Genomic DNA, 25,341 nt, shown 5'->3' on the forward strand with positions numbered 1-25,341 from the left:
CACGCGCCGAAACCTCCAAACCCGAGACGTTCAGCCTGTGAGGACCCCGAAATCTTCAGGACAGAGGGAAAATATTTTGGCTTGGAGGGCTTTTTATGGCCCGGAGGAGGCATAAGTCGTGGAGAGCTGACACCGAGTCCTCCCCTGCTACGTAGCAGTGGTAAAGTCCCCAGCTCAAATTCCGAGAATTGAGCTCTGTTGATTCTTAGAACTGGGGTTCTTAGAAGTGGTGATGCAAGAAGTTTCTAGGAAAGGCCGGACACCAGGTGATTATTGCTGTTGCTGCCGCCGCTGCTGCTGCCGCCGCCGCTGTTGCCGCTGGTGCCGCTGCCGCCGCCGCTGCTCATGATCATTATTTTACCTTTTAATTCTTTTTTTCTGCTCTTGCCAAATGCTTTGGCTCCAAGTTTCCTATGTGTATCTATTGATGTAAATGTATATGTTTATTTATTGTAGCTGTCAGGTGTTAAAATAAATGCCGAAGATTAGTCCCACGTCTCTCCCACTCTAGGATGTAGATTTTTATATTTTTATTATTTTATTCTTGTTGTCTTTGAGTGAATTGGCCGGTTTGGGGAGGCTTTTGCCACCCTCCCTTGTGTTGTTTTGGTTTTTGAAGAGGAGGTGGAGGAGAGGAAGGAGGGGAATTAGGGGGCGGCCGGAGCAGAAAGGACGAGACAGTGCTTGGGGGGTGATTCGGGCAAGTCTGGGGGCTGTCTGGCCCCAGACGGCGGAGAGGACGCGCGCTCGCGCTCTCGCTCTTTCTGCGGCTGCTTGCGTACGGCTTGTGATCTCGCTGGATTCGTGCGGCTGTGTTTTTTTTCCCCTCTTTTCTCGCTTGCAAACTGCCTTCCTTGCTCCCTCGCTCCAGCCTCGCCTTCCTTCCTTCCCTCTCCTTTCCCTCGCCTCTCCTTCCTTCCCCTCTCCCGTGCTTCTTGGTCACTCCGGGAGGCGAGGAGGGAGACTGCCCTTTCGCTCGCCCCGCTGGCTCCCTTCCACCGGCCTCGGTCCTCCAGATTCCCCACCTCCGAGCCGAGATTTTGGAGGAGAAATGCAAGCGAACTCCTCGTGGATATTTATTTTTTTCCCCTTCATAAACCCAGATGAAGTGTTCCTTTCTGAGCCGCGATCTTCCTAACGAGATCCGAGCGTTTTGGTGTCCCCTTCCCCTGCGTTTTGGGGGAGGTTTAGCTTGCCTGGGGGCGGGGATGTTGAATAGTTTGGAAATCATTCTTTCTTGGTTGCAGTCTAGGGAGTCGGGAACCCCCGCGCGCTCCCTCTCCCGGTCCTGGGGAGAGAGGCTTGTGGCGGGATGGGGATTTGGGGGTGGGGGTGGGAAAGGGGTGCGCGTTTGCACCTGCGGTGCTGTTCAGAGTGCGGGGACTCCGGGAACCTTCGCAGAACGGCCCAGCCAAGCGGGAAGGTGGCGGGATTTCTGGCGGTCGTGGTGTTTGTATTTTGGGCGCTGCGTGACTCGGTGTTAGCCCCCAATGGCTGTTTCCCTGCTTTCCTAAATTTTTATTTTTCCCATGGTGCAAGCTTTGTGAAAACAAACAAAACAAAAACTGCGGGTCGGAGAGTAGCGGCGTCAGGCTTCAGATTCCCGAGGTCTTTGCACAGGGCGAGGGAAAAAACAAACAGCCCCAGCCCGCGTTCCTACGTGCAAGACCCGGGAGGAGAGAAGGGCACTTTGTGGCCCTGGCTGGGGGACCTGGCGCCGGAGGAGGGGGCGCGGGCGCGAACGGGAGATCTTTGTGAGTGATTTTGCAGAAATGGATTGCGAGGTTGGTTGGATTTGCAACCTGTAGCTCTCCTCGAGGGAGTAGGAATGGGGGAAGGCGGCGGCGGCGGCGGCCGGGGGCGGGAGCCGGTAGGGAGTGGAAGCCTCGGAAATCGGCTGCGCTGGAGAGCCGCGGGAGCGAGGGGGCCACTCCGCTGCCGGATGTAGTGACCGTGGTAAATGTCTTGAGAACTGTAGATTGCGTTGCCGTTATGATGCCGTGTTATTGGAACTCTGGCCAAATATGGAACTCGTGTTGCAATAATTGAGTTTTAAAAGCTATCCCATGGAAAACAAGTACACAATCCTACAAATTTAAAAAAAAAAAAAAGCTTGAAAAGGATCCTGTTTATGCTGTGCCCCTTCTCTAAATGTTTGTCTTGGTGGTGCGGGTCCTGACAGCTGAGCCGAAGGAATGGCCCCAAACTGGGCGCTCAAAGTCAAGAACTGTTACTGGGTCCCTGACCTCTTCTGTGAGCTCGCCATCCCCTCCAGGAAACTGATTTAATCCTTTCGGATTTTTTTGTTCAATCAGTTTATAGTTTCCAGGAGGAAAATCTTGTAATGCCCCCCCCCCTTTAAAGTAAAGTGTCAGTAGACGCATTTTTTTTTTTTTTACTGTCAAAAAGGAAAAAAAAAATGGGGCAGGAGAGAAAGAACCAGGGAAAGGGCTGTTTAGAAATACAGTTTGTGGCTCAGAGCGATGCCACTGGCTTCCTCTACAGAGACTGCCAGTTTCCCTTTTTCTTTGCAAGGTGTGTGTGGTTTTGATAAATAACTTAAGAAAAAAATTAAGAGGGGGGCCGGCAAGATCCGTCAGGAGACAGGTATCTATTTTGCTCGCTATTTACTACCAAGAGCCTTTGGCACTTGAACAGAGCCTCGTAAATCTGCAGCCCAAGTTGAAGTTCATCTGGCCCTAGTCCACACGCTATTCCTGGAGGTAGCAAACATGAGCTCAAAGGAACGAGGTGAAATCACATTCTCGCTTTAAAATATATGCTTTTTTTTTTAAAGGAGAAAAGATAATGTGTCTCTGGGGGAGGAGGAAATGGAAAGGGAGTACCTGGAGATGGGCATTCCCTGCCTAAAATGACTATAGTTGAGTTTTCAGGCCAAAATAGAAGCCTGCGGATGGGAAATAGTACCCCCCTCTCCATTTATAAATAGAAGTTTCCAGTATCCTACTTGGAAGACTTTCCAATACTGCAGGCCCAAACATTGACTGATTTTAAGGGTCTGTTGATAGTGACGATAAGGCTATCTGTTTGTAAAAACCGAGCAACCTGAAGGAGAAAGCAGATAGAAGTGGGAATTCTCCAACTGGTTATTTCTGCTATGCTCAGTTTCTAAGAGTTCTACCCCCTTGCTTTCATGAAAAACAAATGTCCCATTTTTATTCTGGGTTTGGGACAGGAATGGGACTCTAAACTCTGTCGTTAGCTGAGCCTTAAAGAGTTCCAGTTATTGGTTGAGTAAATGGTAGCCATGACTAGATGTCAAAATTCTTCCTTCCCTCTGTCCTTTGCTGGGTAGCCACACTCACAACCCACTTTGTTGTGAAAAATTAAGATTCAGAGGAGGTGGCGCGGCAGCGCCACCCCTCGGTGGATGAAACTATCTGTTTGCAAAAGTCAAATATTTGAAAAATATTGTGAAATGACCTTATGAGGATTTTTTTTTCTTTAGGAAGGAGAGATAAAGCTAGCTTTTAAAAAAGTTGATTTCTCAAAAGGAGGGAGAAAAACGGTTTTCGAGCTAGGATGGTGTCAATATAGGCGAAGTAGTTCGAGTGTGTGTGTGTGTGTGTGTGTGTGTGTGTGTGTGTGTGTGTGTGTGTGTGTGAGAGATGGGGGGAGGGTTGCCTAGTTGGCTTTACGTAGGCGAGTTTTACAGGCGGAAGTAGCGCCCCCCTCCCGCCCCTTGGACTTGACTTCTCTGGGCACCCGAATTCTGCTACCTGTCTGATATTGAGATAAGAAGGAATGTTTTGGTGTAAAAAAAAAAAAAAAAATACGGACTGGAAGTCCTGTAGTTTTTGCTGGCGGTGGAGATGGTGTCTGTGGGGGGTTGGTTGGAGAGGGAGGATTGTGGATTGCCAGGGGCAATGGCAAGCTGATCTGTAGCCGGTTTGGAGACCTCTGGGAGTTAAAGTAGAGTGGCGCGTGCCAGTTTCCTGCCCTGCGCAACAAGTGGGAAAGCTGCCGCAGTGATAGGAGCGAGAGTGCTGGGTTGTGGGAAAGCGGGGCGGTTTCTCCTCGTCCCGCTGGAAGCCAGAACGGCTCCTCCCTACCCTGCCCTCCTCCCACTCCGAGACCACAGCCCCACCAAAGACCCAACTCGTCCCCACTCCCCCATCCCCGATTTAGCCAAGCGCTATAAGACTGGGTTGGGACCCTTCTTCTGCCCTTGGCCTCCAGGGTCCCTTTTCTCCGTGGGAATCAATTTGTATCCGACTTTTTTGGTGGTCGACAGGGTTTGGCTGGAACCTCTGCCAATACTGCCGAGTGCCATCCTGCTTTTTGAAGACAAGTGCATTCTTTCTTTCTGTTCCCAGTACATTTAGGGCTGGAAAAATCTACGTATAATACACGCACGCAGCTTCAGATATTGCGTTGTGGTTGGTAGAGGTGTGAGCATGGGGGAAAACGAATTACCTTCTGTAAATTAAAATGTTTTCCTGCTTTGCCCTATGGTGGCAATCCCCTCCCCCTAATACACCACAACAGCAAAAAGGTGGAGGGCAGTCGAGGGTAGAAGGCTGTGGTCGCGCGGCGGTTTTCGGACGGACTGAGTCCGCCACCTAGTGGTAGGTCTTGGCGGAGTTCCCCGCTTTGGGCATTCGACAGACCGAGTCACCTTCGGGTCCTCAAGTATCTCAACCAGGTGCTAGGACTGATGGAGGGCACCCTCCAATGAGGATGACACCCGACCTCCAAAGTTTTGGTAAGGCGGAGGAAAATTAGAAGGCCTGCGGATGCTTACCCGATCCACGTCGCTCAGCCACGGGCAGATATCTGCATCTGCTTAGAGAACCAAAAAGCACCCCCTTTTGAAAACACTGCCTCTCAGTCGCTGTGGCCTTTCCCGGGGCAAACTCTACAGTGGAGGGATACCACAAGGGCTCTAGGACATACAGCTCTTTACAGTGAGGAAACAGGCTTGATGTGAGGGTTAATGGGGAGTTAGTGACCTAACCGGAACCAGATTAAGCTTCTGAATTCCAGGTCAGTGACTTAAAGTCAAAGGCGAGTTTGTCTCCACCCCTTCTAGGTAGCTGAGAAAAAGGAGCAGAAGTCAGAGGGAGCCATAATTTTAACCTCTTAGGTAACCATAATGGGAAAGGGTTCCTTGTCCATATTTCTCCGAGCAACTTGTTTACAAAGTATGGCCCAAGATTTTCAGTAACAGACTTTGAAAAGCCCACTGATGCGCTGAGGGTTGGGAGCATCAGAACTTGGGGAGGGGGTTGTGCGTGTGTTAGGGCGTGATTAAAGCCCCGTCCCTAAACTTGCAGAGATTGCACCTCACTGTGTCGGAGGCTCACATTTGGATCCTAAAATAGCTCTGACCACCCCACCCCCCACTTACAAGCTTTGTTTAGTGGATTGGTGAGAAATCAGTTGTGTGCGTGGGTCCTATGGACAGGCAGAGTGTAATCCACAACAGCTTCTCAGTAAAGTTTTCTCGCTTGGAGTTAAAAACTTTAAGATGGCAAACGCGCGTCCGCGTGCTGGCGGCCCCTAGCGACCACTGGCACGCACACCCGCGGGAGAAGCCGTTGATTCCACCGCCCTGGTCAGCAGGAATCAAGTTCTGCCTCTCCCACTGCGGGAGCTGTTGCAGGCCGCGTTGCAGAAACGCGCCTCTGTTCGGGTTGGAAACGAATCTGGGGACGTGTTTGAAGAGCGGTCAAGTTTGACTCATCGTTTTCCAAGGACAGTTAGTGCCTTCCATCTTCATTAACGTGAATAAAGACCTTGGCTGACTTCTGTCCAGATCGGATTTTTAAAGGCATTGTTTGCTTGGGGAGATCATGCTTCTGCCCTCCCCCGCCAGCCTTTTTGCAAAGGCCGAGCCCGCTCCAGCCAGGATGGCCAAAATATCTTTGCTCGTGGTCTGTTGGCATTGACTGCCGGCCCTTTCTGGAAGGCAGTCGCGAGCTGGGCGCCCGGGGAGTGTCCCTTCTGCAGCTCCTCTTCAGATCTTGATGATAAAACACATCCCTCTATTTTATTGCATTTCCTAGAAGCTTGCAGGCTTGCAAGAGCGCTGTTGGCAGGAAGTGTGATAGAAATGAAAGTCAGGACATCATGTCCCTGAACACCTCCTCGGTCACCCAAAGCGACTGCAGTAGCCACCACGTTATCAAATTCACTTTCATCTACGGTGTCCAAACCCTCCCGCCCCCCAGACAAAAGCGTGAGGGGGTGTTTCTCCCCCAGAACAAAAACAACTCGGCGGTTTGACCCTACCCCCACCCCGGTCCCAACCGCCAGACCCCGGAGACTAGACCCGGGCGGCTCCTTAGCTGAGACGCTGCGGAGAAAGGGAGCGCTGCGGCCAGAGCCCTGATGCGGGCTCCACTGCGGCGGCTCCGGCCTTATTAAAATGCCTCGTCCCTGCCTCTAAAGAGTGCTTTGCACTTCCAGATTCTCCTCTGGATTTCTCAACGAGTTATTGGAGTTATTAGATTACTAATAATCCAAAACCCGACCGGGATAGAGAAGGGGGGAGGGGGAAAGGCTTTCTCCAAATCCGGAGACTCAATCTAAACTAGGTCAATAGGAAGGAGGGGCGGGGCGACAAGGAGGAGTCGGTTTTAAGCCTTGATGAAGGGCTCTCTCTAGCGTCAGGCAGCGGTAAAACAGGATTAGGTTTGAGCTCCCGGAACCACGGGGACTCCTAATTTCCAATAAATGCATTTAATTTTAGCTTCCCTTCCTAGATTCTCACCCCATCCCGTATTAAATTGCAGCCTTCGCTTTCACCTTTATTCTACCCGGCGAAGGGATGAGAAAGTGGGATTTTATGAGGCCAAAGAGGCCCCGTCTTTACTGACCCCGCCCCCGCTGCTGAGGTGCTGCGCGGCGCAGTGTGACGCTACTCGCCAGTTTTAGGACTGCGCTGCGGCCTAAGAGGCTGCATCTTTCGCGTCCCCTACTCCCTACCACCGGGTCCCGCAGGTGCCTCTCGGAGTCCGATGCTGAGACCGATTAGGAGATGGCGCCCGGGGGTTCTAACTCCGAGGAAGGCCCGGGGAGGGCAAGGCAACCTTGGAGTGCGCCCATGAACTCGCCAGAGTTTGAGCCCAAGGCTTGTGCCAATCCCGACCCATTTAATCTATGGTTTCAGAGAAATCGGATTCGGAAATTTCGAAATCTAGCCAGGTTCGGCCTGGCAGCTTCTATTCTGGGCGGAAATTGAGCTGAGCTGAGTTCTCCTTCTTGCCAACGTAGGCGGAAGGGGCTTTCGGTTTAGTTTTCCTTCAGCTCGGCTGGGGCGCGTTGGATGGGACTCCAGCTCTAGGGACTCCATCTTTTTGACTTGGGGGCCCTCGACCGGCCAATCCCTTTCAAACGAGGGGACGGGGGCGGAGGGGCAAGCAAAGAGAAAGAGAGAAAAAGACACACCAGGCAAACAAACGCCGTAATGGGGCAACTTGAAGTCAAGCCTGGGATAGAACGCGAAATCCTGGCTTTCAGACTCGGCTGTGCTACTAACTTGCCTGACTTTCCCTGTTTAAAAAATTGTTGTGGGGGAAGGGTTGGACTAGGTGAACTCTAATAGACTCCTGGACCTGGCGCGGACGAGGGATTTAGGGGAAAGTGCGCCGTATTCCCCGCGAGCCTCCCCGGGCGGCCCCCCCTCGCCGGGTGAATCCCCGGCGGCCCGAGCGGCGCAGGCAGCGATCCTGGCTGCCGTCGGGGCCGGCAGCTTCCTGGAAAGTTACTTCTCGTTGGAGTCGGCGATAGGCAGAGTGTTCTGTGAAATCCGCTGAGTTGAGATCGACTGTGTTCCGGGAATGAGAGGGCTGTGCCATTCCCCTCACTGCCCCCTGCCTTGACAGCGTAACAGGAAAAAAAAAAAAAAAAAGGGCACACATAATGTTAGCTACTGAGGTGCACTACAAGTTTTACTTGAATGTAACCAAATTCACGGCTATCGCCGGGGCTCCGCCGCGCCTGCGGGGGGGCTTCGAGGTGGACGCGCTGCGGTGCAAGCAACACGCCCGGGGGTGGGCGGTCCCTAGCAGACAGGTACGGTGTGATGGGGGTGGGCCAATCTGCGGATCTGCGCCGGCTTGCCCGGCTGCAGTGTGCCCTTGTGTGTGAACAAGAGAAGAGGGCCACCTCTGGAGGTGGGAGGAAAAGGATGGGATCTTTTCATATAGGCTGGCTTAGCCCTTCCCATCTCTTGTCTCTCTTTGCCTTTCTGTTGTCTTCTTTACCTTTGCCTTTTTTTTTTTTTTAAAGGGGAATTCCCTCGTTTTTCATCAAGCCCTTTAAAGGATCTGCCTTCTCAAGGTGCCTCGTTTACACAGGGAAAGCGCCAAAGGAGAGAAAGTGTATGGGGGTGGAAAAGACCAGTCTAACTTTCACTTGGTGGTTACTGCGGCTGGGGCTGGGATGGTGTCGGGAAAGGTCTGGACTCTTGCAGATGTCAGTTTCTTCTTGACACCTCTGCTCTCTTGGTTGCTTCTGTGGAAGGAGTCTTGTGCTGACATTGGTGGGATGGCTGAAGCTAGTAGGCAGGGTTCCTAGCAGGCTTTGCTTGGAATTAGTTCTGAGATCCTGGGAAAGACTTATCTCATGCAGCCTCACTCTCCTCCCAGTAAATGGTGGCTATTATAAGGATCAGACACAAAAATGGATGAGAAACAGCTGAGTGGTCTGTGAAACGCAAACCAAATGCTAGTGGTGCTCCCACACCTGCAGCATCTAGAGGGTGGCATCATTGCCCACACCCACCATGACTGACATACTCAATGGTTTGGGGGGTTCCTAAGATAAAGCTAGCTTGGAAAGGAGTGCACTTAATAAGGGGAGGGGCCTTAGTGTATGTGCATTATTTGGTCAAGCCAGGCGAGAGGTTTACAGTGGAAAGTGCCCAGCCAACAACCTGACTGCCAGTGGACCCAGGGGGCTTGTTTAGTTTGTTTGTTTCATTCCACATCAGGAGTGAGTCATTGCCACTTGTCAAGGTGAAATGGCAAATCTCCACTTCCTGTGGTTCCTAGAGTCTGTGTGACTGGAAATCCACAAGCGAGAGGGTGGTTGAAGCTGGTTAAAGGAGAGCCTTAAGTATTCCAGTGTTGTTGAGGGATCTCTTCCATAGGGGAAGAGGAGAAGGTTTATAAATAAACCTCACATGTGTCTGCAGTATTCCTTTTCCAAGGAGACAATCTTTGAACTTTGGTTAGGACCCATTCCATGTATCTCTCTTTGCCAATCCAAGTTCGGATGGGGAGAGGAGGAAATAGGTTCTTTTGTCTTTTTCTATCCTCTCTCTTCCCCCGTTTCCTTCCCCGCCTCCACTTACTCACATGCACACATTAACCTTGAAGCCTATGAGATTGAGTGACTGGCACTTGGGACCACAGAGAAATGTCAGAGTGTTTGGTTACAGACTCAAGGAAACCTCTCATTTTAGAGTGCTCATTTGGTAAGACTCAGCAGCCTGGAATGGGGGCAAAGTGTCTGTGTGGGGGAAGTAACTCAGAAATGAGATTCACCCACATCAGGGTGCTGTCTTGCATGTTCTACAGCACGTAGGCTGATTTGGAAAGGGGACAAGAATTTGAGCCAGAAGACCTAGGGCTGGGTCAATCACCGTTTATGTGGCCCAGTATGACCTCCTTGGCCTCCGGCCCCTTTACCCAGAAAATAGCTCTGAAAAGCTACATTTTAAAAAAGACGAGTTGGGGGACGGTTCAGATATTGTTTTGTTTCTGCAGCCCATGTGATCATAAGTGAGTCTTTCACCTAGACTTTAAATGATTTTGTTTTAGAGAAACCAATTTGGAGAGGGTCCGTATTTCTTGAGTGCTCCCTGGCCAGTTCTCAGCTAAACCACACAGTTAAATCTCTCACCAGCAGGGGGAGGCACAAACTTGGAAGTTTGTGGCACTATATCTGATCTTAGACCCAGGAGAGATGGGATTAGAAACTGAAAAAGAACAAAAGAGTAGATAAACCATCTCAGGTTGGATTCTGCAGATTCCTTATTTAGTCTTAAGTGCTTCACACAGTCAGGAAATGCTGCCTGGCTGTTTGTCCTGGGCAAGCCACTTGAACTCAATTTTGTCCTCTGTGAACAAAGGATAGAGATATTGACCTTGTTGGTCTTGTGGAATCATTCTAAGTTTGAAAGATAGTATTTTAGCAGGTTTTGAAAAGCATCTGGAGTTTTTAGGCCCCTAAGGATCATTTCATTAATATTGAAAGAAGCACTTTTCTTATTTTTTTTCTTTCCCATAAACTCAATTACCTTTGGATGGCATACATTTTTTACTTTGAAAAAGGAATTAAATGTGTATATATGTATGTAATTAATGTATGAAATTGTATTCTGAGTACTCAAGGTAAAAACATTATTGTCGCGTAGCTTCGGGTGCCTGTTGTTTCTGTAAGAGCCGAGCTGGATAAAGTGTTTGCTCACTTGTGGTAAAACCGCACCAGCTGGCAGGCTGCAACTATCAGAGTCAAACTAAATATGTGTGTCCTAAAATAAGACTATAGTGGACAATCTTACATTCATTAAATCAATTTCTGCTTGGTTTTTCTCTTCCCTGCAGGTTTTAAGCAAAATTTTAGACTGTGAATCAAGGCACTGGGTAAGTAAATTGAATTATACGATTTACAGTTTTATGGACAAACTGTTTCTTTTGACTTTGCCAGTGCATGTGTCTGTGAACGGTGCCACTTTTCTTTAGATGAGAGAAAGGACAGCTGATTGCCTCTCCATCACACCCACCACCCGCCCCCCATTGCCCCTGCATTTGACTATCTTAATACGGTCATGTGACCTTACTTGTTGCTTGGTTCACAGTAATTTTGCTGCCTACTATGCACCAGCAGTTCTGACAGTTGCATTCTGACAATCCTGAAGTTTAGCAGGGGAGAGACAGATGGTGGCTAGGATGATGAGAGGAGATACTGATGAGAATAGCTATGATTTTTGAGAATCTAGTGTGGACCAGGCACATATCTCTAAGTTTTACCACTGCAGAGGAATTAGTACTCCCCATTTGGGGAAACTGAAGCCCAGACATCGTAAAACAACCTGTTTCAAGTTATACAGCCTGTGAAAGGTATGGCCCACGTGCTAACCTTCAAAGCATGCTTTCTCTCCCCTGTCACTCACTCACTGCCCCTCAATGTTGGCGGCGTGTTTGGTATGTGGAAAAAACGTTCGACAAATACTCATTCCCTTCCTCTTTCCCCTATAGGGTTTTCTATTAACAAGTCAGGTAAAGATGATTATCTCCTAGTATAGACGTGAAGAGAAATGCCCAGAGGTGGGCCATGAATTGTTCAAAAGCAAACACAAGGGAGCAGGCTGAGCCACCTGCTCTCACACTCCTGGTAAGAAGGAAACAGGTTCTGGAGGACTAACAGGATTTTGACCTTTTCTTTCAGGTGAAGAAAAATGGCCTCACCGGCTGACAGCTGTATCCAGTTCACCCGCCATGCCAGTGACGTTCTTCTCAACCTTAATCGCCTCCGGAGCCGTGACATCTTGACTGATGTTGTCATAGTGGTGAGCCGGGAGCAGTTTAGAGCCCATAAGACGGTCCTCATGGCCTGCAGGTAAGGGGTCTGGAAGTAGAAGGCAGATGATGGATATAAGGGGAGCAAAGGTGCTGGCTGCCAGGGTGGAGGGTGGGCCTCTTGCAGTGTTTGGGGCCACATCTCATTTGTCTCTAGGTCCCCAGCACATGGCCTGGCAGAGTGGGTCCCCAGGCAGCAAATGAATGAATACACTTTTAGAAAAGAAAGCGTTTCCATTCTGTGGGAATAGAGGGAGAAGAAATCAGATGCTGTCTCCAGAAGAGATGTGTTTAGGGCAAACGGAATGACTTTAATTAACCAATGGGAAAAAAATGAAAAGTGAAAGTGAGTTTTTAAATATTTCTAGCAAGTTAACTTTGAGATCTTTCGCTCTTTTTTTCTGTGATTGTATTTATTTATACTATGATTATATGTCCGCGGGTGTTTCAGAGAATATCTAAGTTGGTGAAAGTGAGCTAGCTAATTCTTCATATTTGTCAAGTGTTCAAATGTTCAGAGCAGTTTTACATTCCATAACCTCCCTGGATTTTCAAAGTGGCCTGTATTATGGATGGCATGATTAGCTCTATTTTATAGATGATAAGATGAAGATGTTTATAGGTGAGCTGATGAGAGTCAGGAATCTTGATTGCAAGTAGAGGACATACAGAACAGCTACAACAAGCACCTTTAAAAAAAAAAGTGGAAAAGTTTATAGAGAGTTAAAATAATAGATGACACTAACCAAATGCTTACTGTGTTCAGGCATCAGTTTGTCCCGTTTACATTTTCATTCTTGCCACAACTGTGTAAGGGAGACATTGTCATTCCTGCTTTGCAGATAAGGAAACCAAGGCACAGAGAAGTGAAGTCTCTTACCCAAGGTTTCATAGTTACTTACTAAAGTCTAGTAAGTCTAGCTCATTTCTGGCAACATGCTCAGGAAGAGTAGAATCCAGATGACAGTCCAGAATTCTGGCCTCTCCCTGCATGCTCTTTCCTGAACCTGACATCATGGTACCAGGAGGTATAGCTTGACACTGACTTGGCTCTCCTGGGAGTATTGACCTTTGATGGACTTTTAGAAAATAATCTATGGACTTTTAGAAAATCAGTAAACTATAGATATCGGTATCATTTTATTTGTTTGTCATCAGTACCCAATTTGCTTCTAAAAAATGCAATAAGATTTTTAGAATAAGGATAATGTGGTGGAGCTAGAAAGGAAATGCTTATCGCAAAGAAGTAAACTAAAAATAGTTACTGCAAATGAGTGCTAAATTTAACTCTGGTAATCTGTGCAATGAAGACCAAAAGGAATACAGGTTCTGTGACTTTGAGAAAATTACTTGACCTCTTTGATCTTAGTTCCCCCATTGGAAAACGGAGAGAAGGATAGAATCTATCTTACAAGGTTGTGAGAAACACAGGAGAGTAGACGTAAAGTGCTTAATGACTCTCTGGCATTGAGTAAACTCTCCATAAATGGCAGCTATTGTTAACTTGCATGGAAGGTCCAGAGCTAGGTCCAGGGAAAAGGGGCTTAGCGCCCCCTGCTAACCATAATTGATGACAGTTTCTGTAATTGATGTCTACTATAGTGAGACATTCCTTTGTTTTACAGTGGCCTGTTCTACAGCATCTTCACAGACCAGTTGAAATGCAACCTCAGTGTGATCAATCTGGATCCTGAGATCAACCCGGAGGGGTTCTGCATCCTCCTGGACTTCATGTACACATCTCGGCTCAATCTGCGGGAGGGCAACATCATGGCCGTGATGGCCACAGCTATGTACCTTCAGATGGAGCATGTTGTGGACACTTGCCGGAAGTTCATCAAGGCCAGGTGAGCTGCCACCCGGATGGAGGCCTTGGAGATGGAGGGGATCACAAAAGATCAGTGACCCTTGATAGTGCATGAATGTAGAAAAAGTAATCCTCTGTGATACGCCACAGCCTACTTTCCATTGCTTCTGCACACTCCTGCTATTCAGATATGTCATGTGCATCTCCACTTCTTGCTTCCTTCCATTCACTTGATTGACCCTTTCCTCCCACCCATCCTGTTGACCATGCCCGGATGCCAGCTTCTTCATTGTGCAATAATCACTTTGCTCTTTCCGCAGCTTTTCAGTTGTTTCCCAGAGCCCTTTGTATTCCTGTTAGACTTTGCTTCTCTTTCACGATTTGCATGCGTGTTTTTGTTCTCCTTTAGGCTTCCATTGTAACTATTTACATACTTAGTTCCCCCACCGGAATGTGGGCTGCTATACTCATCTCTTATGTCACTCTGCTCCTAAACGAGAGAATGTTTACTGAATTACATTGGGTTCACTGGGTCTAACCCCCTACCTGGGATCTGGTGAGATAGGACAGTCACTGAAAGATGAGAAACCTGAGAGCCAAAAAAGTGAAGAGCTTTGCTAAGTGTAACAGACACTTAGGCCTTGACTTCTGTAGAATCGTTTGATTCAGCTTCTCTAGGGTGATCGTAGCCCTTCTCCAACAGAAAGGTTTCCAGCCTCTGTTTGAACATCTCCAGGAGCAAGGAACTCATTGTTCCCAGAACCACGCAGTTCTACCGTGGACAGTTTGAAAGTTGAAATCTGGCTCCTTTAACCTTCATTCCTTGGTTCTACCTCTGTTAACTGCAATCAGACAGAGCTGGCCCACTTTTCGCCCACGTAATGTCCCTTCAAGTACAGGCAGCTTGAGCTCTTTGTCTCCTGTGGGTGATCATGGTGGCAAGATCATTTATAAGTGCTTTCCCTGGGTCCAGCCTTGTGCTGGGAGCCTTCAGTAACTAGCTCCAGGTCACGGAGCTGCTGAGTGGCACCACGGGGACTAGAAACCAGGTTCTGTTGCTGCAGAGCCAGGGCTTCCCACCCTGGCACCTGCTGCCTCTTCTCCAAAAGGAAACTTCCCTATGACTCCAGGTATCTCACAGGGTGAGTTCCTTCTTCACAAGCACCAGTTTGACAATGACCCTCCAAACATGTGACACCAGCATGCTATACTCATGCTAAACTTCATCCCTGAAGCTCAGGTTTCACATGTGTAAAATGGAAACAATAATGCCTTCTCAGCCTTCCTTGCAGGATTCTGTAGTGATGAAATGAGATAAGGGCTCCAAAAGCTTTCCATTTTATAATAGCAGAATAATTAGAGATTCACATGTATACAAACATATGGGACTTACACAAAATCACACCTGAACAGGCACTGATTGTGTGGCTAATTCACTTAGCTTCTCTGGGCTAGATTGCTAGACTTTTAGCAGAACTGCCTTGTAACTGCAAGTGTTTCCGTAGTCCAGGGCCACTTTGCCTATGTCTAGCTGACCCCCACGCCTGTGTGGGTTTCATAGGCCAGTGTCACTTGGAAGGTTCTGATTAGGAGGCCGGGGTCTTCTCTCTGTTTCCCTCCTGCAGTGAAGCAGAAATGGTTCCTGCCATCAAGCCTCCCCGTGAAGACTTCCTCAACAGCCGCATGCTGATGCCCCAGGACATCATGGCCTATCGGGGCCGGGAGGTGGTGGAGAACAGCCTGCCACTGAGGAATGCCCCTGGATGTGAGAGCAGAGCCTTTGCCCCCAGCTTGTACAATGGCCTGTCCACACCGCCAGCCTCATACCCTGTGTATGGCCACCTTCCAGTCAGCAGCTTCCTTTTCTCTGATGAGGAGCTCCGGGATGCCCGAATGCCTATAGCCAACCCCTTCCCCAAGGATCGGGCCCTCCCCTGCGACAGTGCCAGGCCAGTGCCCAGTGAGTACAGTCGGCCAGCCATGGAGATCTCCCCCGGAGTGTGCCACAGCACCATCTACTCGCCCAAGGAGGCGGCTCCTGAGGAGGCGCGGAGTGACATGCACTACAGTGTGGCCGAGGGCCCCAAGCCTGCTGCACCCTCAGCCCGGAGTGCCCCGTACTTCCCCTGTGACAAGGCCGGCAAGGAGGAAGAGCGGCCCTCCTCGGAAGATGAGATTGCCCTGCATTTCGAGCCCCCCAATGCACCCCTGAACAGGAAGGGTCTGGTTAGCCCACAAAGTCCCCAGAAGTCTGACTGCCAGCCCAACTCACCCACGGAGTCCTGTAGCAGCAAGAATGCCTGCATCCTCCAGACCTCTGGGTCCCCGCCGGCCAAGAGCCCCACTGACCCCAAAGCCTGCAACTGGAAGAAGTACAAGTTCATCGTGCTCAACAGTCTCAACCAGAACGCCAAACCGGAGGGGCCTGAGCAGGCAGAGCTGGGCCGCCTTTCCCCTCGAGCCTATGCTGCCCCGCCAGCCTGCCAGCCACCCATGGAGCCCGATACCCTTGATCTCCAGTCCCCAATTAAGCTCAGCACCAGTGGAGAAGACTCCACCATCCCACAGGCCAGCCGGCTCAACAACATCGTCAACAGGTGATTTCAGAGGCAGTCGGGACTTGGGGCCAGGGCCCATCACTTCTGATGGATGTAGAGGTTGTGTTCTCTTGTCTGACATGCTGAATGTACTGGAGGTGTGGGCTAAAGCCTATTGACTGAATTAGCCTAAGTAAGGAAGGTCCTTAAACTTCGGTATATTTTCATAGTGAGAGAGAGAATTTCCCCTCCATGGTAGATGAGCAAGAATCCCAAGCTCCTGAGGTCTTGGTCTCAGTATGGCACAGGGCATCCTCCTGCTGTCTTGGACGGAGGATGGCCATGGACAGCAGCACCGAGGGGAGGGAACTGAGCCTGGGAGTGAGGTTTGGGCTCCATGTGACCCCCATCAGTGATCTTGGTATGTCCGCTGTTTGAAGGGAGGCTTGGGGATGAGCAGCTCTGTGGTTCATGATCTCAAGTGGCCTCTGGGCTGCCCTGAGCACAGGGAAGAGGGATGCATGGAGGCCAAATGGAGACTCTGCCCTGCTCCATCTGCTGAGGCCCTTTCCTCCTGCCCACAGGTCCCTGACTGGCTCCCCCCGAAGCAGCAGCGAGAGCCACTCGCCGCTATACCTGCACCCCCCCAAGTGCACGTCCTGCGGCTCGCAGTCCCCGCAGCATGCAGAGATGTGCCTGCATGCCGCTGGCCCCACGTTCCCCGAGGAGCTGGGAGAGACCCAGTCTGAGTACTCAGATTCCAGCTGCGGTGAGTCCCTTCCCTGCCCTGGCCTCTGCTCCAGAGGTTTGTGTGTCTATTCACTGATTGGAAGGAGCCCCGCATTGGAAGTCCATTGGCATTTAACTCACCAGCCCAGATTCCCACTCTTGGAGACCTTATGTAGGGAATGAGACTGACCAAAGCAAGGGATGAAGAATCTGAGTTATTCTTGGGGAATAGAGAAGGATCACACAGCTCTCTCAGCTTCCTTCCAGCAAAACTAGCAATGGGGCTGGCTACCACTAGCTTCCAGAGCCTTCTCAGACCTTCTGGACCCAAACTGATTGTATGCATACTAGTTCACCTTGCTAGACTGTACATTCTAGAAGGAGAAGCATCTGCCTTATTCATGCTTGTGTTTTCCACAGGGCCTAATGAGTCTAGCACGGAGTAGGCACTCAGTTAATATTAGCTGAATTTGATTCACCGAACAGATTGTTAATTGACATTTTTGGATAGTTTGTGATTGGCACCCCCAGTTTTCCCCTCTTCCCCCAGCTCTGGCTCCAGTAGGGTAGCCCAGCAATACTTCTTTTAGGGGTAAAGTCACCATGATATGTCATTTCCAAATTGTTAAGACAAAAGAAAAAGATGAGTTCCTTACACTGAGAGGCTTGGCACAGGGCCATGGGCCAATAGTTGGGAGAGCAGGGAGGGACTGTCCCATCCTGGCTCCCTGGCTGTTCGCTCTACACTCCAGTTCTTTTTCTCTGGGCCTCTGTTTCTACTCCCACCATCATCTTTTGTCTCCCTATCTCAGAAGTGCTTGGGAGACGTAAAGTCTAGATGGGCACAAGGGTGACCACAGTCATTGTTAATTCCTCCTTCGATGACCTCAAAGTATTTTTGACTCTGAGATTCGTATCTTACATTCCTGTGATGCTTGATGTTATACAACATGCTTCTGTGAGGTAGGCAGGACAGGGGTTTATTATCCTGATTTTGAAGATAGAGACACAGACAGAGGCTGTCTTACCTGAGGGCTTCTGTGCATGAATGTAAGCTGGTACAGGCCATGTGGGTACCTTGGGTGTGAGTTTCCCTTTTCTACCTTAATATTTGAATCTGTCTCCTTTCTCGGTTCCATGACTGAGACCCTAAACACTAAGAAAGAGGGAATTCTCACAGGCCCTTTGCTCTGGGCTCCCATGAACAATGGGCAGACGGGGCACTGGGGGCTCAGTTTGGCCCTGGGGGTGGCTCCAGAGGAGAGGCCATGGAGCCCCACCTCCCTTTCTTGACGTGCTGACCCTGGTGTTCCCCTCACCCTCCGACAGAGAATGGGGCCTTCTTCTGCAATGAGTGTGACTGCCGCTTTTCTGAGGAGGCTTCCCTCAAGAGGCACACGCTGCAGACCCACAGTGACAAACCCTACAAGTGTGACCGCTGCCAGGCCTCCTTCCGCTACAAGGGCAACCTCGCCAGCCACAAGACCGTCCACACGGGTATGGCTCTGTAACCCATCCCCAAGCTCGCCAGGGTTCCCCGGGGCAGAACAGGGCAAGGATTCTAGGGAAAGCAGCGTGGGGCTTTGGGGCCTGGTGGGGTGAGGTAGGGAGCAGGGATTGTCCTGGCCTGAGTCTAGGCCTGGCCTGTCACGTCTCGGCTTAGTGACCCAGCCATTCTGTGTTCCCTTTGTCTTTCCTTTGAGATGCTCTGTGTTGCTTCACCTTCACTGGGGTCAGAAGTGTTCGTCTTACTATACAGGGGATGAACCTTGGCTGAGAGAGGCAAAGACAGGTTTGTTTTTATAAACCAGAAAAACACTAAAGCCTCTCCAGTCTCTCCAAGGGCTTGTTCCTTATCAGCTCACATTCCTTCACCAGGTAGCATCTCATAACCTGATTGTTGTCCAAAGTTGCCTCTCTCCTGGAATTTTAAATGGGCCCATTATCCCAGAAACTTTCCATGAAGGAAGACGTGGCCCTTCTATTGGTTTCCTCTGTCTGAGCATCTACTCCAACTCAGGCCCCAGCTCTCTTGCAAATAGAATCCAGCTGTAGTTGCCGCAAGCAGAAAGGAAAAGCATGTTTTTTCTCAAAGACAAACTAGAGCAGCCTGAGTGTTACCTCTCTGAGGAATGGGTTGACTGAATCCGCCTTACCCAAGGGAAGAGCTAGCAGAGCCTTCCTGGGTCATCTCAACTCATCCCTCGGGCGCCAGAGAGGGAAACTGAGGCCCAGAGAAGGCAAGTAACATATCCACATCCTGAAGTTAGATCATCCTGATGACAAAGCTGGTTCCTGGGACCTCAGTTCCTCCCTGACCCATGCCTGACATTATCTCTCCTCCTCCATATCACCACCTGCTTCTTGACCCCGGTCATGAGTGAGGTGTGCTGATGTGTGTGTGAGAGAGGGGTAGCAGGTAGGGGTGGCAGGTCCCTGACACCTCTCTCTGACCCCTTCCAAGGGAAGGAAAGCCGAAGTGGCACAAGGAAGGGCCAATTGCTTTGCAATCCAGGGCTCAGGGACTGTGGGAACTTTCTCTAATTATGGCTTTCCTGTTCTCTCTGCAACAGGTGAGAAACCCTATCGTTGTAACATTTGCGGGGCCCAGTTCAACCGACCGGCCAACCTGAAAACCCACACCCGAATTCACTCTGGAGAGAAGCCCTACAAATGCGAAACGTGCGGAGCCAGATTTGTCCAGGTGAGCAGGGGGCGTGGGCCAAGGACCCCCAACCCAGTGTGCTGATAAGAGGCTTCAGGGGGTCTGCAGCCCACCTCAACCAAGCCTCTCAGTTTGTTTGCTCTTCGCTCTTCCATGCAGGTGGCCCACCTCCGTGCCCATGTGCTCATCCACACTGGTGAGAAGCCCTATCCCTGTGAAATCTGTGGCACCCGATTCCGGCACCTTCAGACTCTGAAGAGCCACCTGCGAATCCACACAGGAGAGAAACCTTACCATGTACGTGAGCCTCTTGTGGCCACTGGCTGGCCTGAGAGGGGCGGGGAGGTGGAGGGCTGGGGCCACAGGACTGCTCGCTTCAATCTCAGGCATGCAGTGGGATGACCACTGAACTCTCATGGTCCTAAAACCAGATTTCAGTCTGATTTTCAAAGACAACCAGCTTGAGGTTGGCCTGAGTCTTAGTTTGTGGTGGTTGTTGTGCAGTTGCTGAGTCATGTCCAGCTCTTTGTGGCCCCATAGACTGAAGCATGCCAGGCTTCCCTGTTCTTCACTATATCCCAGAGTTAGCTCAAATTCATGTTCATTGAGTCAGTGACGCTATCTAACCTTGTCATCCTCTGACGCCCCCTTCTTTTGCTTTCAGTCTTTCCCAGCATCAGGGTCTTTTGCAGTGAGTAAGCTCTCCACACCAAATGGCCAAAGTATCGGAGCTTCAGCTTCAGCATCAGTCTTAGCTTGCTCATCTTTAAAGTTGAGGGTATTGGGCTAGGTAATCCAGGCCTTAAGAAAGAGGTCTGGACTATGGTTACATAGACATCAGAGTCATTCATTCCTTCTACAAACACTTACTGAGTGCTTCCAGCTGTCCCTAAACTGGGCTAGATGTCTACTTCAGACGAGCTAAAGTGTTTGAAAAGAAGCAGTCACAGATGAGGAGGGGAACCAGAGAAAGGTGGTGATAAAAGGGGGAAAAAACTAGAGAAAAGACAGCTGCAAATGACCAGAATCAAGAGGCCATGATCAGGCCACTGGAATCAGTGTTCTAGAGTGGAGTCTTGACTAACTATGGCTTATGGGTTAATTTTTGAAATCCCACGAGCTAATAATGGTTTTTATACTTTTACATGGCTAAAAATATCAATAATATTTTATGACATGCAAATTATATAAAATTTAAATTTCAATGTCCATAAAGAAGGTTTTGTTGGCACACAGCTAGGCTCACTTGTTGACGTATGTCTCTGGCTGTGTTCACGCTACAGTGCAGAGCTGAGTAGTTATGTCAGAGCGTGTCAGGCCCACCAAGTGTGAAATATTTACTGTCTGGCTCTTTACAGAAACAGCTTGCTGATCTCTGCTGTAAAGTGGAAAGATACTGGCCAGGGAGCTGAGATATCTGCATTCTTATTTGGACTTTGGCAATGACCCTTTTTAAGGCTGTGGGCAAACCCCGACCCTCTCACTGGGCCGTAGTCTTCTTTCTCTATGAAATGGTGAGAATGAGGTAGATGAGCAGGTTTCCAACTGTGCTGTTTCAATCACTGAGGTTCTGAAACCCTGCAGGGCAGGACTGGAATGATATAGCAGCCTGTTTCCCTTTGCAGTTTCCATTTAATTTGAAGAAAAGAATCCCATGTCCTACAAGTGTAGAAACAACTGTTATAGGTGAGGCTGGCTTTGCTGAATTTATGACATCTCTGTAGGTAGTGATGGACACAAGGCTGAATAAAGGAATGGTTAACCCATATCAAAATGTTAACCTGAGAAGGTGGTTATTTTCATTCACTTGTTTATCGCTCCTTGAGTGAATATCTTCTCACCTGATTTTGTTCTTGGGCAAATTAATTATCTTCTCAGTACCTTAATTTCCTCATCTGAGCCTGATAATAGTGCTCACTTCACACAGTTATGTTAAATTAATGGATTCCCGGAAGTGTTCAGAACAGTGCTTGCCACATAGTAAGAGTCCAGTACGTATTTGCTGTTATAATTATTTGCTGGACATTTAGATGCACAGGATATCAGAGTTGAGCGACCTTCAGAGTGTACTGACTCAGTCCCTTGCAGGAAAGAAAGCCAAGGCTCAGAGAGAAATGCCATGCTCAGGGCACATGGCAGTGGGTCGCCCAGGTATGAGGGGCCCGTGTCTCCCAAGACTGGGGCTCTTTATACTCACTGCACACCTGTTTTATTTCTTTCTAAGTTTATTTCCATTTTTGCTTTAAGACATATTCCCTATATGAATGTATTTTATTATAGTTTTATTAGAGAATAGTTTTAGATTTGTGGAAAAGTTGCAAAGATAGCACTGAGATACCATATGTACGCAATTTCCCCTGTTATTAAATCTTATATCTAGGGTACATTAACCACAACTAATGAATCCATACTGGGTATGTTATTATTAACTAGAATCCACACTTTATTTTTACTTTCTTAGTTTTTACTTGGGCTCCCCAGGTGGTGCTAGTGGTAAAGAATCCTCCTGCCAATGCAGGAAAGGCAAGTTCAGTCCCTGGGTCAGGAAGATCCCCTGGAGGAGGGCATGGCAACCCACTTCAGTATTCTTGCCTGGAGAATCCCATGGACAGAGGAGCCTGGTGGACTAGGGTCACAAAAAGTCGGACACGACAGAAACAGCTTAGCAGCAGCAGCAGTTTTGGCCTAAAACATTTTTCTGTTTCAGGATTATATCAGGGTACCACATTACATTTAGTCATCCACTTTATTTTTAAAGAACTTTTCCACTAAAATTATTATCACCCATTCTTGGAATCAAAACGAGAAACAGCTTCACTTGCTAATGGCTTGTTAGCTGATCTGAGGTCTATGTGTGCAGATGTGCTCCGTCACTTCAGTTGTGTCCGACTGCTTGTGACCCTATGGACTGCAGTCTGCTAGGCTTCTCTGTCCTTGGGATTTTCCAGACAAGAAAATGAGTGGGTTGCCATGCCCACCTCCAGGGGATCTTCCTGACCCAGGAATTGAACCAAAGTCTCTTGTACTGGCACGTGGATTCTTTACCACTAGTGCCACCTGGGAAGCCCTCTAAGACACATACACTAAGGTAAAGGAATATAACTGCCTTTTAAAAGCATATCTGAGATTTCCAGAATTTTCATTTGCAAAATTCAGACTGTTCTAATCCATTTGTCCAAATACATTCAGATGTACCGCATAATTGCCTAAGAGGTATATTTACAGGTACTGGGAAGATTACAAAGTTTAGTGAGAAGTAGTCATCATTGTCAAAGCATTCTGCATCTTAGAAGGATGGTAATTTTTGGGATGCCAAGGCTTTTTGGCATTAAGTGGCAAGGCTGGAAATCTTACAGAGGTCAAAGGAAAGGAACTATTTTCACCTTAGAAAGATTCAGGAAAACTTTAAAAATTAGAAGAGTTTGCATCTGAACTGCATTTTTGGTTTAGACTTGAATTTGTTGAGTTAGAGCAGGGAAATGAATCTCAAGCAGGGGAAGAGCGTGACCAAGACTTTGGAAAGCAGGGAAGAGACATTTGCACAAAAAGCGTACTTGTCCCTTAGCAGAAGCCAGCATTTCTGGGGGCTCTCACCTGCCCACAGGAGGGAAGGGAAGAACTGCCCCATCCCTGGAAGGGAGAATCTCCTTCTCAAGGTCCTTGAGAAATGACACGTTTCCTGAGTGGATGACTTAACAGTTTGCCTCTGGTTCTCCCCCAGTGCGAGAAGTGTAACCTGCATTTCCGTCACAAAAGTCAGCTCCGTCTTCACTTGCGCCAGAAGCACGGCGCCATCACCAACACCAAGGTGCAATACCGCGTGTCCGCCACTGATCTGCCGCCGGAGCTCCCCAAAGCCTGCTGAAGCATGGAGTGTTGATGCTTTCCATTCGAGCCCCTTTTCGGAATCTACCCAAAGGATACTGTAACACTTTACAATGTTCATCCCGTGATGTAGTGCCTCTTTCATCCACTAGTGCAAATCCTAGCTGGCGGGGGCGGGGTGGGGGGAGGGGCGGGGGACGGGGCGCCAAGGCAGCTCCCCTTCCCCCACTGCCGTAAAACTTTAAGAAAATAATATTGCTTCTTCTCCTATGTGTACGGCGAACCATGTCAGCAAAAAGCAAAATCATTTTATATATCAAAGCGGGGGAAGTACGCAAAAGTTCTGACTTGACTTAGTCTGCAAAATGAGGAATGTATATGTTTTGTGGGATCAGATGTTTCTTTTGTATGTAAATGTGCATTCTTTTAAAAGAAGAGACGTCGGTATGTTATCAAAGAGAGGGCTTTAATTTTTTTAACCAAAGGTGAAGGAATATATGGCAGAGCTGTAAATATATAAATATATATATATAAAATAAATATATATAAACTTAAAAAAGATATATTAAAAATATAAAACTGCGTTAAAGGCTCGATTTTGTATCTGCAGGCAGACACGGATCTGAGAATCTTTATTGAGAAAGAGCACTTAAGAGACTATTTTAAGTATTGCATCTGTATAAGTAAGAAAATATTTTGTCTAAAATGCCTCAGTGTATTTGTATTTTTTTGCAAGTGAAGGTTTACAATTTACAAAGTGTGTATTAAACAAACAAAAAGAACAAAAAAAGCTGCGGAAGGAAAAAACATGTAGTTTTGTTCTAGTTATCGGTTTGTATATACCTGTACAACGTGTCCTACGGTGCCTTTTTTCATGGAAGTTTTCAACAGGGGACGACCGCGCCATCCCTTTTGGAAGTGTGGGCAGACACAGGGACTTGGAGTTGTCACTAACTAAGCTCTCTTTGGGAATGTTTGTCTCATCACATTCTGCGTCATGCTTGTGTTATAACTACTCCGGAGACAGGGTTTGGCTGTGTCTAAACTGCATTACCGCGTTGTAAAATATAGCTGTACAAATACAAGAATAAAATGTTGAAAAGTCAAATCGGTTTGTTCTGTATTTTTTCCTTGTGCTGGAGTCAGGACTTGAATGGGTCTGGTTCCCCAGCTCTTCACCTGGGTGGGCAGTGCTCATGGAGGGCAGGGAAAGACTGAGGCTGGGGTTTGCATCTGGTTGCTGGGCAGGGCCCACCTTCAGCTCTTGGCAGAAGGATGGACCGCAGATGCCAGATTCGCCCAGGTTGGGGATCTTGAATGGACCTCTTGCCTCTTATCTCTGGCTGGTTCCCTCCTTTTTCTGTTTTTTTTTTGTTTGTTTGTTTGTTTTTTTTTTAACTGTCTTCATTCACTTTATTTTTCACTCAGAGCTCTAGGCTGAACTTAAAATGAATGACCTCAGTTCTAGCCCTTCTGAGACCAATGTGTGGGTCCTTTCCTCCTCTGGGTCTTAGAGAGTTTGCTCATTCTGTGCAGTGAGAAGGGGCATCTTGCCTCCTGGCTTCATAAACAGTTTCTCTCTCCTGGGGTCCAGGGACAGTATGGGAAGCCTCAGCTTCGACTCTTGCCTTCCTCACCCTTGGTGCCCTTGGAGGATTTTTGCTGTCTGCTAGGTGATGGGTAGACATCTATAGACATCTATAGAAGCTTTATGAATCCCTATAGGCCAAGCCAAACCCCATCCCTGCAGAAGCGTCCTTTGCACCAAGAACTCTGGGGGGGAAGTCAGCCGCCTCTTCCTGACAACCATTACCCCTCTGAGTCCCTTTCCCACCCACCCCTGAGGGAATTGGATTAACTAGATTGTTTACGATTCCGTGATCCACCCTGGCTTGCTTTGGCACTGGTTTTATTTTACCTCAATCCCCCTCAGAAACCAAGTTTGACTGACAGGAACTAAGAATGGTGAGGACAAGTGTGGTCATGGCCGCCTGCCCAGAGGAGAAAGTCCTCACCGCCCTGTCCCGTTCCTGGGTGGCGGTGGCGGTAGGGGGGTGGGGACGTGAGGCAGAGCCTTCCCTGGGCCCTCAGGCCACTGTCTGGATGGTGGTGTCCCTTGGCAGTGCCTCTGCAGCAGGCTCCACGCACGTGCTGGGAAGCCTGCGGGAGCTGACCCCCCAAGGCTCCTGAGAGAACCTCAGAAAGTCACATTGCCTCTCTGCCAGC

The 25,341-nt window shown here is 48.8% G+C and overlaps 1 protein-coding gene across 4 annotated transcripts; it reads left to right on the top strand.

Annotated features, from left to right (window-relative positions):
- The first annotated feature begins 153 nt into the window (after window positions 1-153).
- Window positions 154-24,223, top strand: BCL6 (BCL6 transcription repressor). 4 transcript variants are annotated; one of them, XM_052635668.1, is made up of 10 exons: window positions 154-266; window positions 10,578-10,616; window positions 11,422-11,592; window positions 13,178-13,399; window positions 14,985-15,956; window positions 16,481-16,665; window positions 17,955-18,122; window positions 19,199-19,329; window positions 19,450-19,587; window positions 23,012-24,223. In XM_052635668.1, the coding sequence occupies exons 3-10, from the start codon at window positions 11,432-11,434 to the stop codon at window positions 23,153-23,155; spliced, it is 2,121 nt and encodes a 706-aa protein (XP_052491628.1). In that variant the 5' UTR covers window positions 154-266; window positions 10,578-10,616; window positions 11,422-11,431; the 3' UTR covers window positions 23,156-24,223. The 4 variants fall into 4 exon arrangements, with proteins under 4 accessions (XP_052491628.1, XP_052491637.1, XP_052491645.1 ...); XM_052635677.1 differs by lacking the exon at window positions 154-266 and adding an exon at window positions 1,854-1,956; XM_052635685.1 differs by lacking the exon at window positions 154-266 and adding an exon at window positions 1,963-8,040.
- The last annotated feature ends 1,118 nt before the right edge of the window (window positions 24,224-25,341 follow it).

This window comes from Budorcas taxicolor, chromosome 1 (assembly GCF_023091745.1).
Source record: "Budorcas taxicolor isolate Tak-1 chromosome 1, Takin1.1, whole genome shotgun sequence".
Classification (NCBI taxonomy): domain Eukaryota; kingdom Metazoa; phylum Chordata; class Mammalia; order Artiodactyla; family Bovidae; genus Budorcas; species Budorcas taxicolor.

Bases quoted from the DNA above. Each gene is read 5' to 3' on its own strand.
- BCL6 (XM_052635668.1), top strand. From the start codon at position 11,432: ATGGCCTCACCGGCTGACAGCTGTATCCAGTTCACCCGCCATGCCAGT. The intron at 11,593-13,177 runs GTAAGGGGTCTG...TTTGTTTTACAG, and splicing joins ACGGTCCTCATGGCCTGCAG to TGGCCTGTTCTACAGCATCT. The intron at 13,400-14,984 runs GTGAGCTGCCAC...TCCCTCCTGCAG, and splicing joins CGGAAGTTCATCAAGGCCAG to TGAAGCAGAAATGGTTCCTG.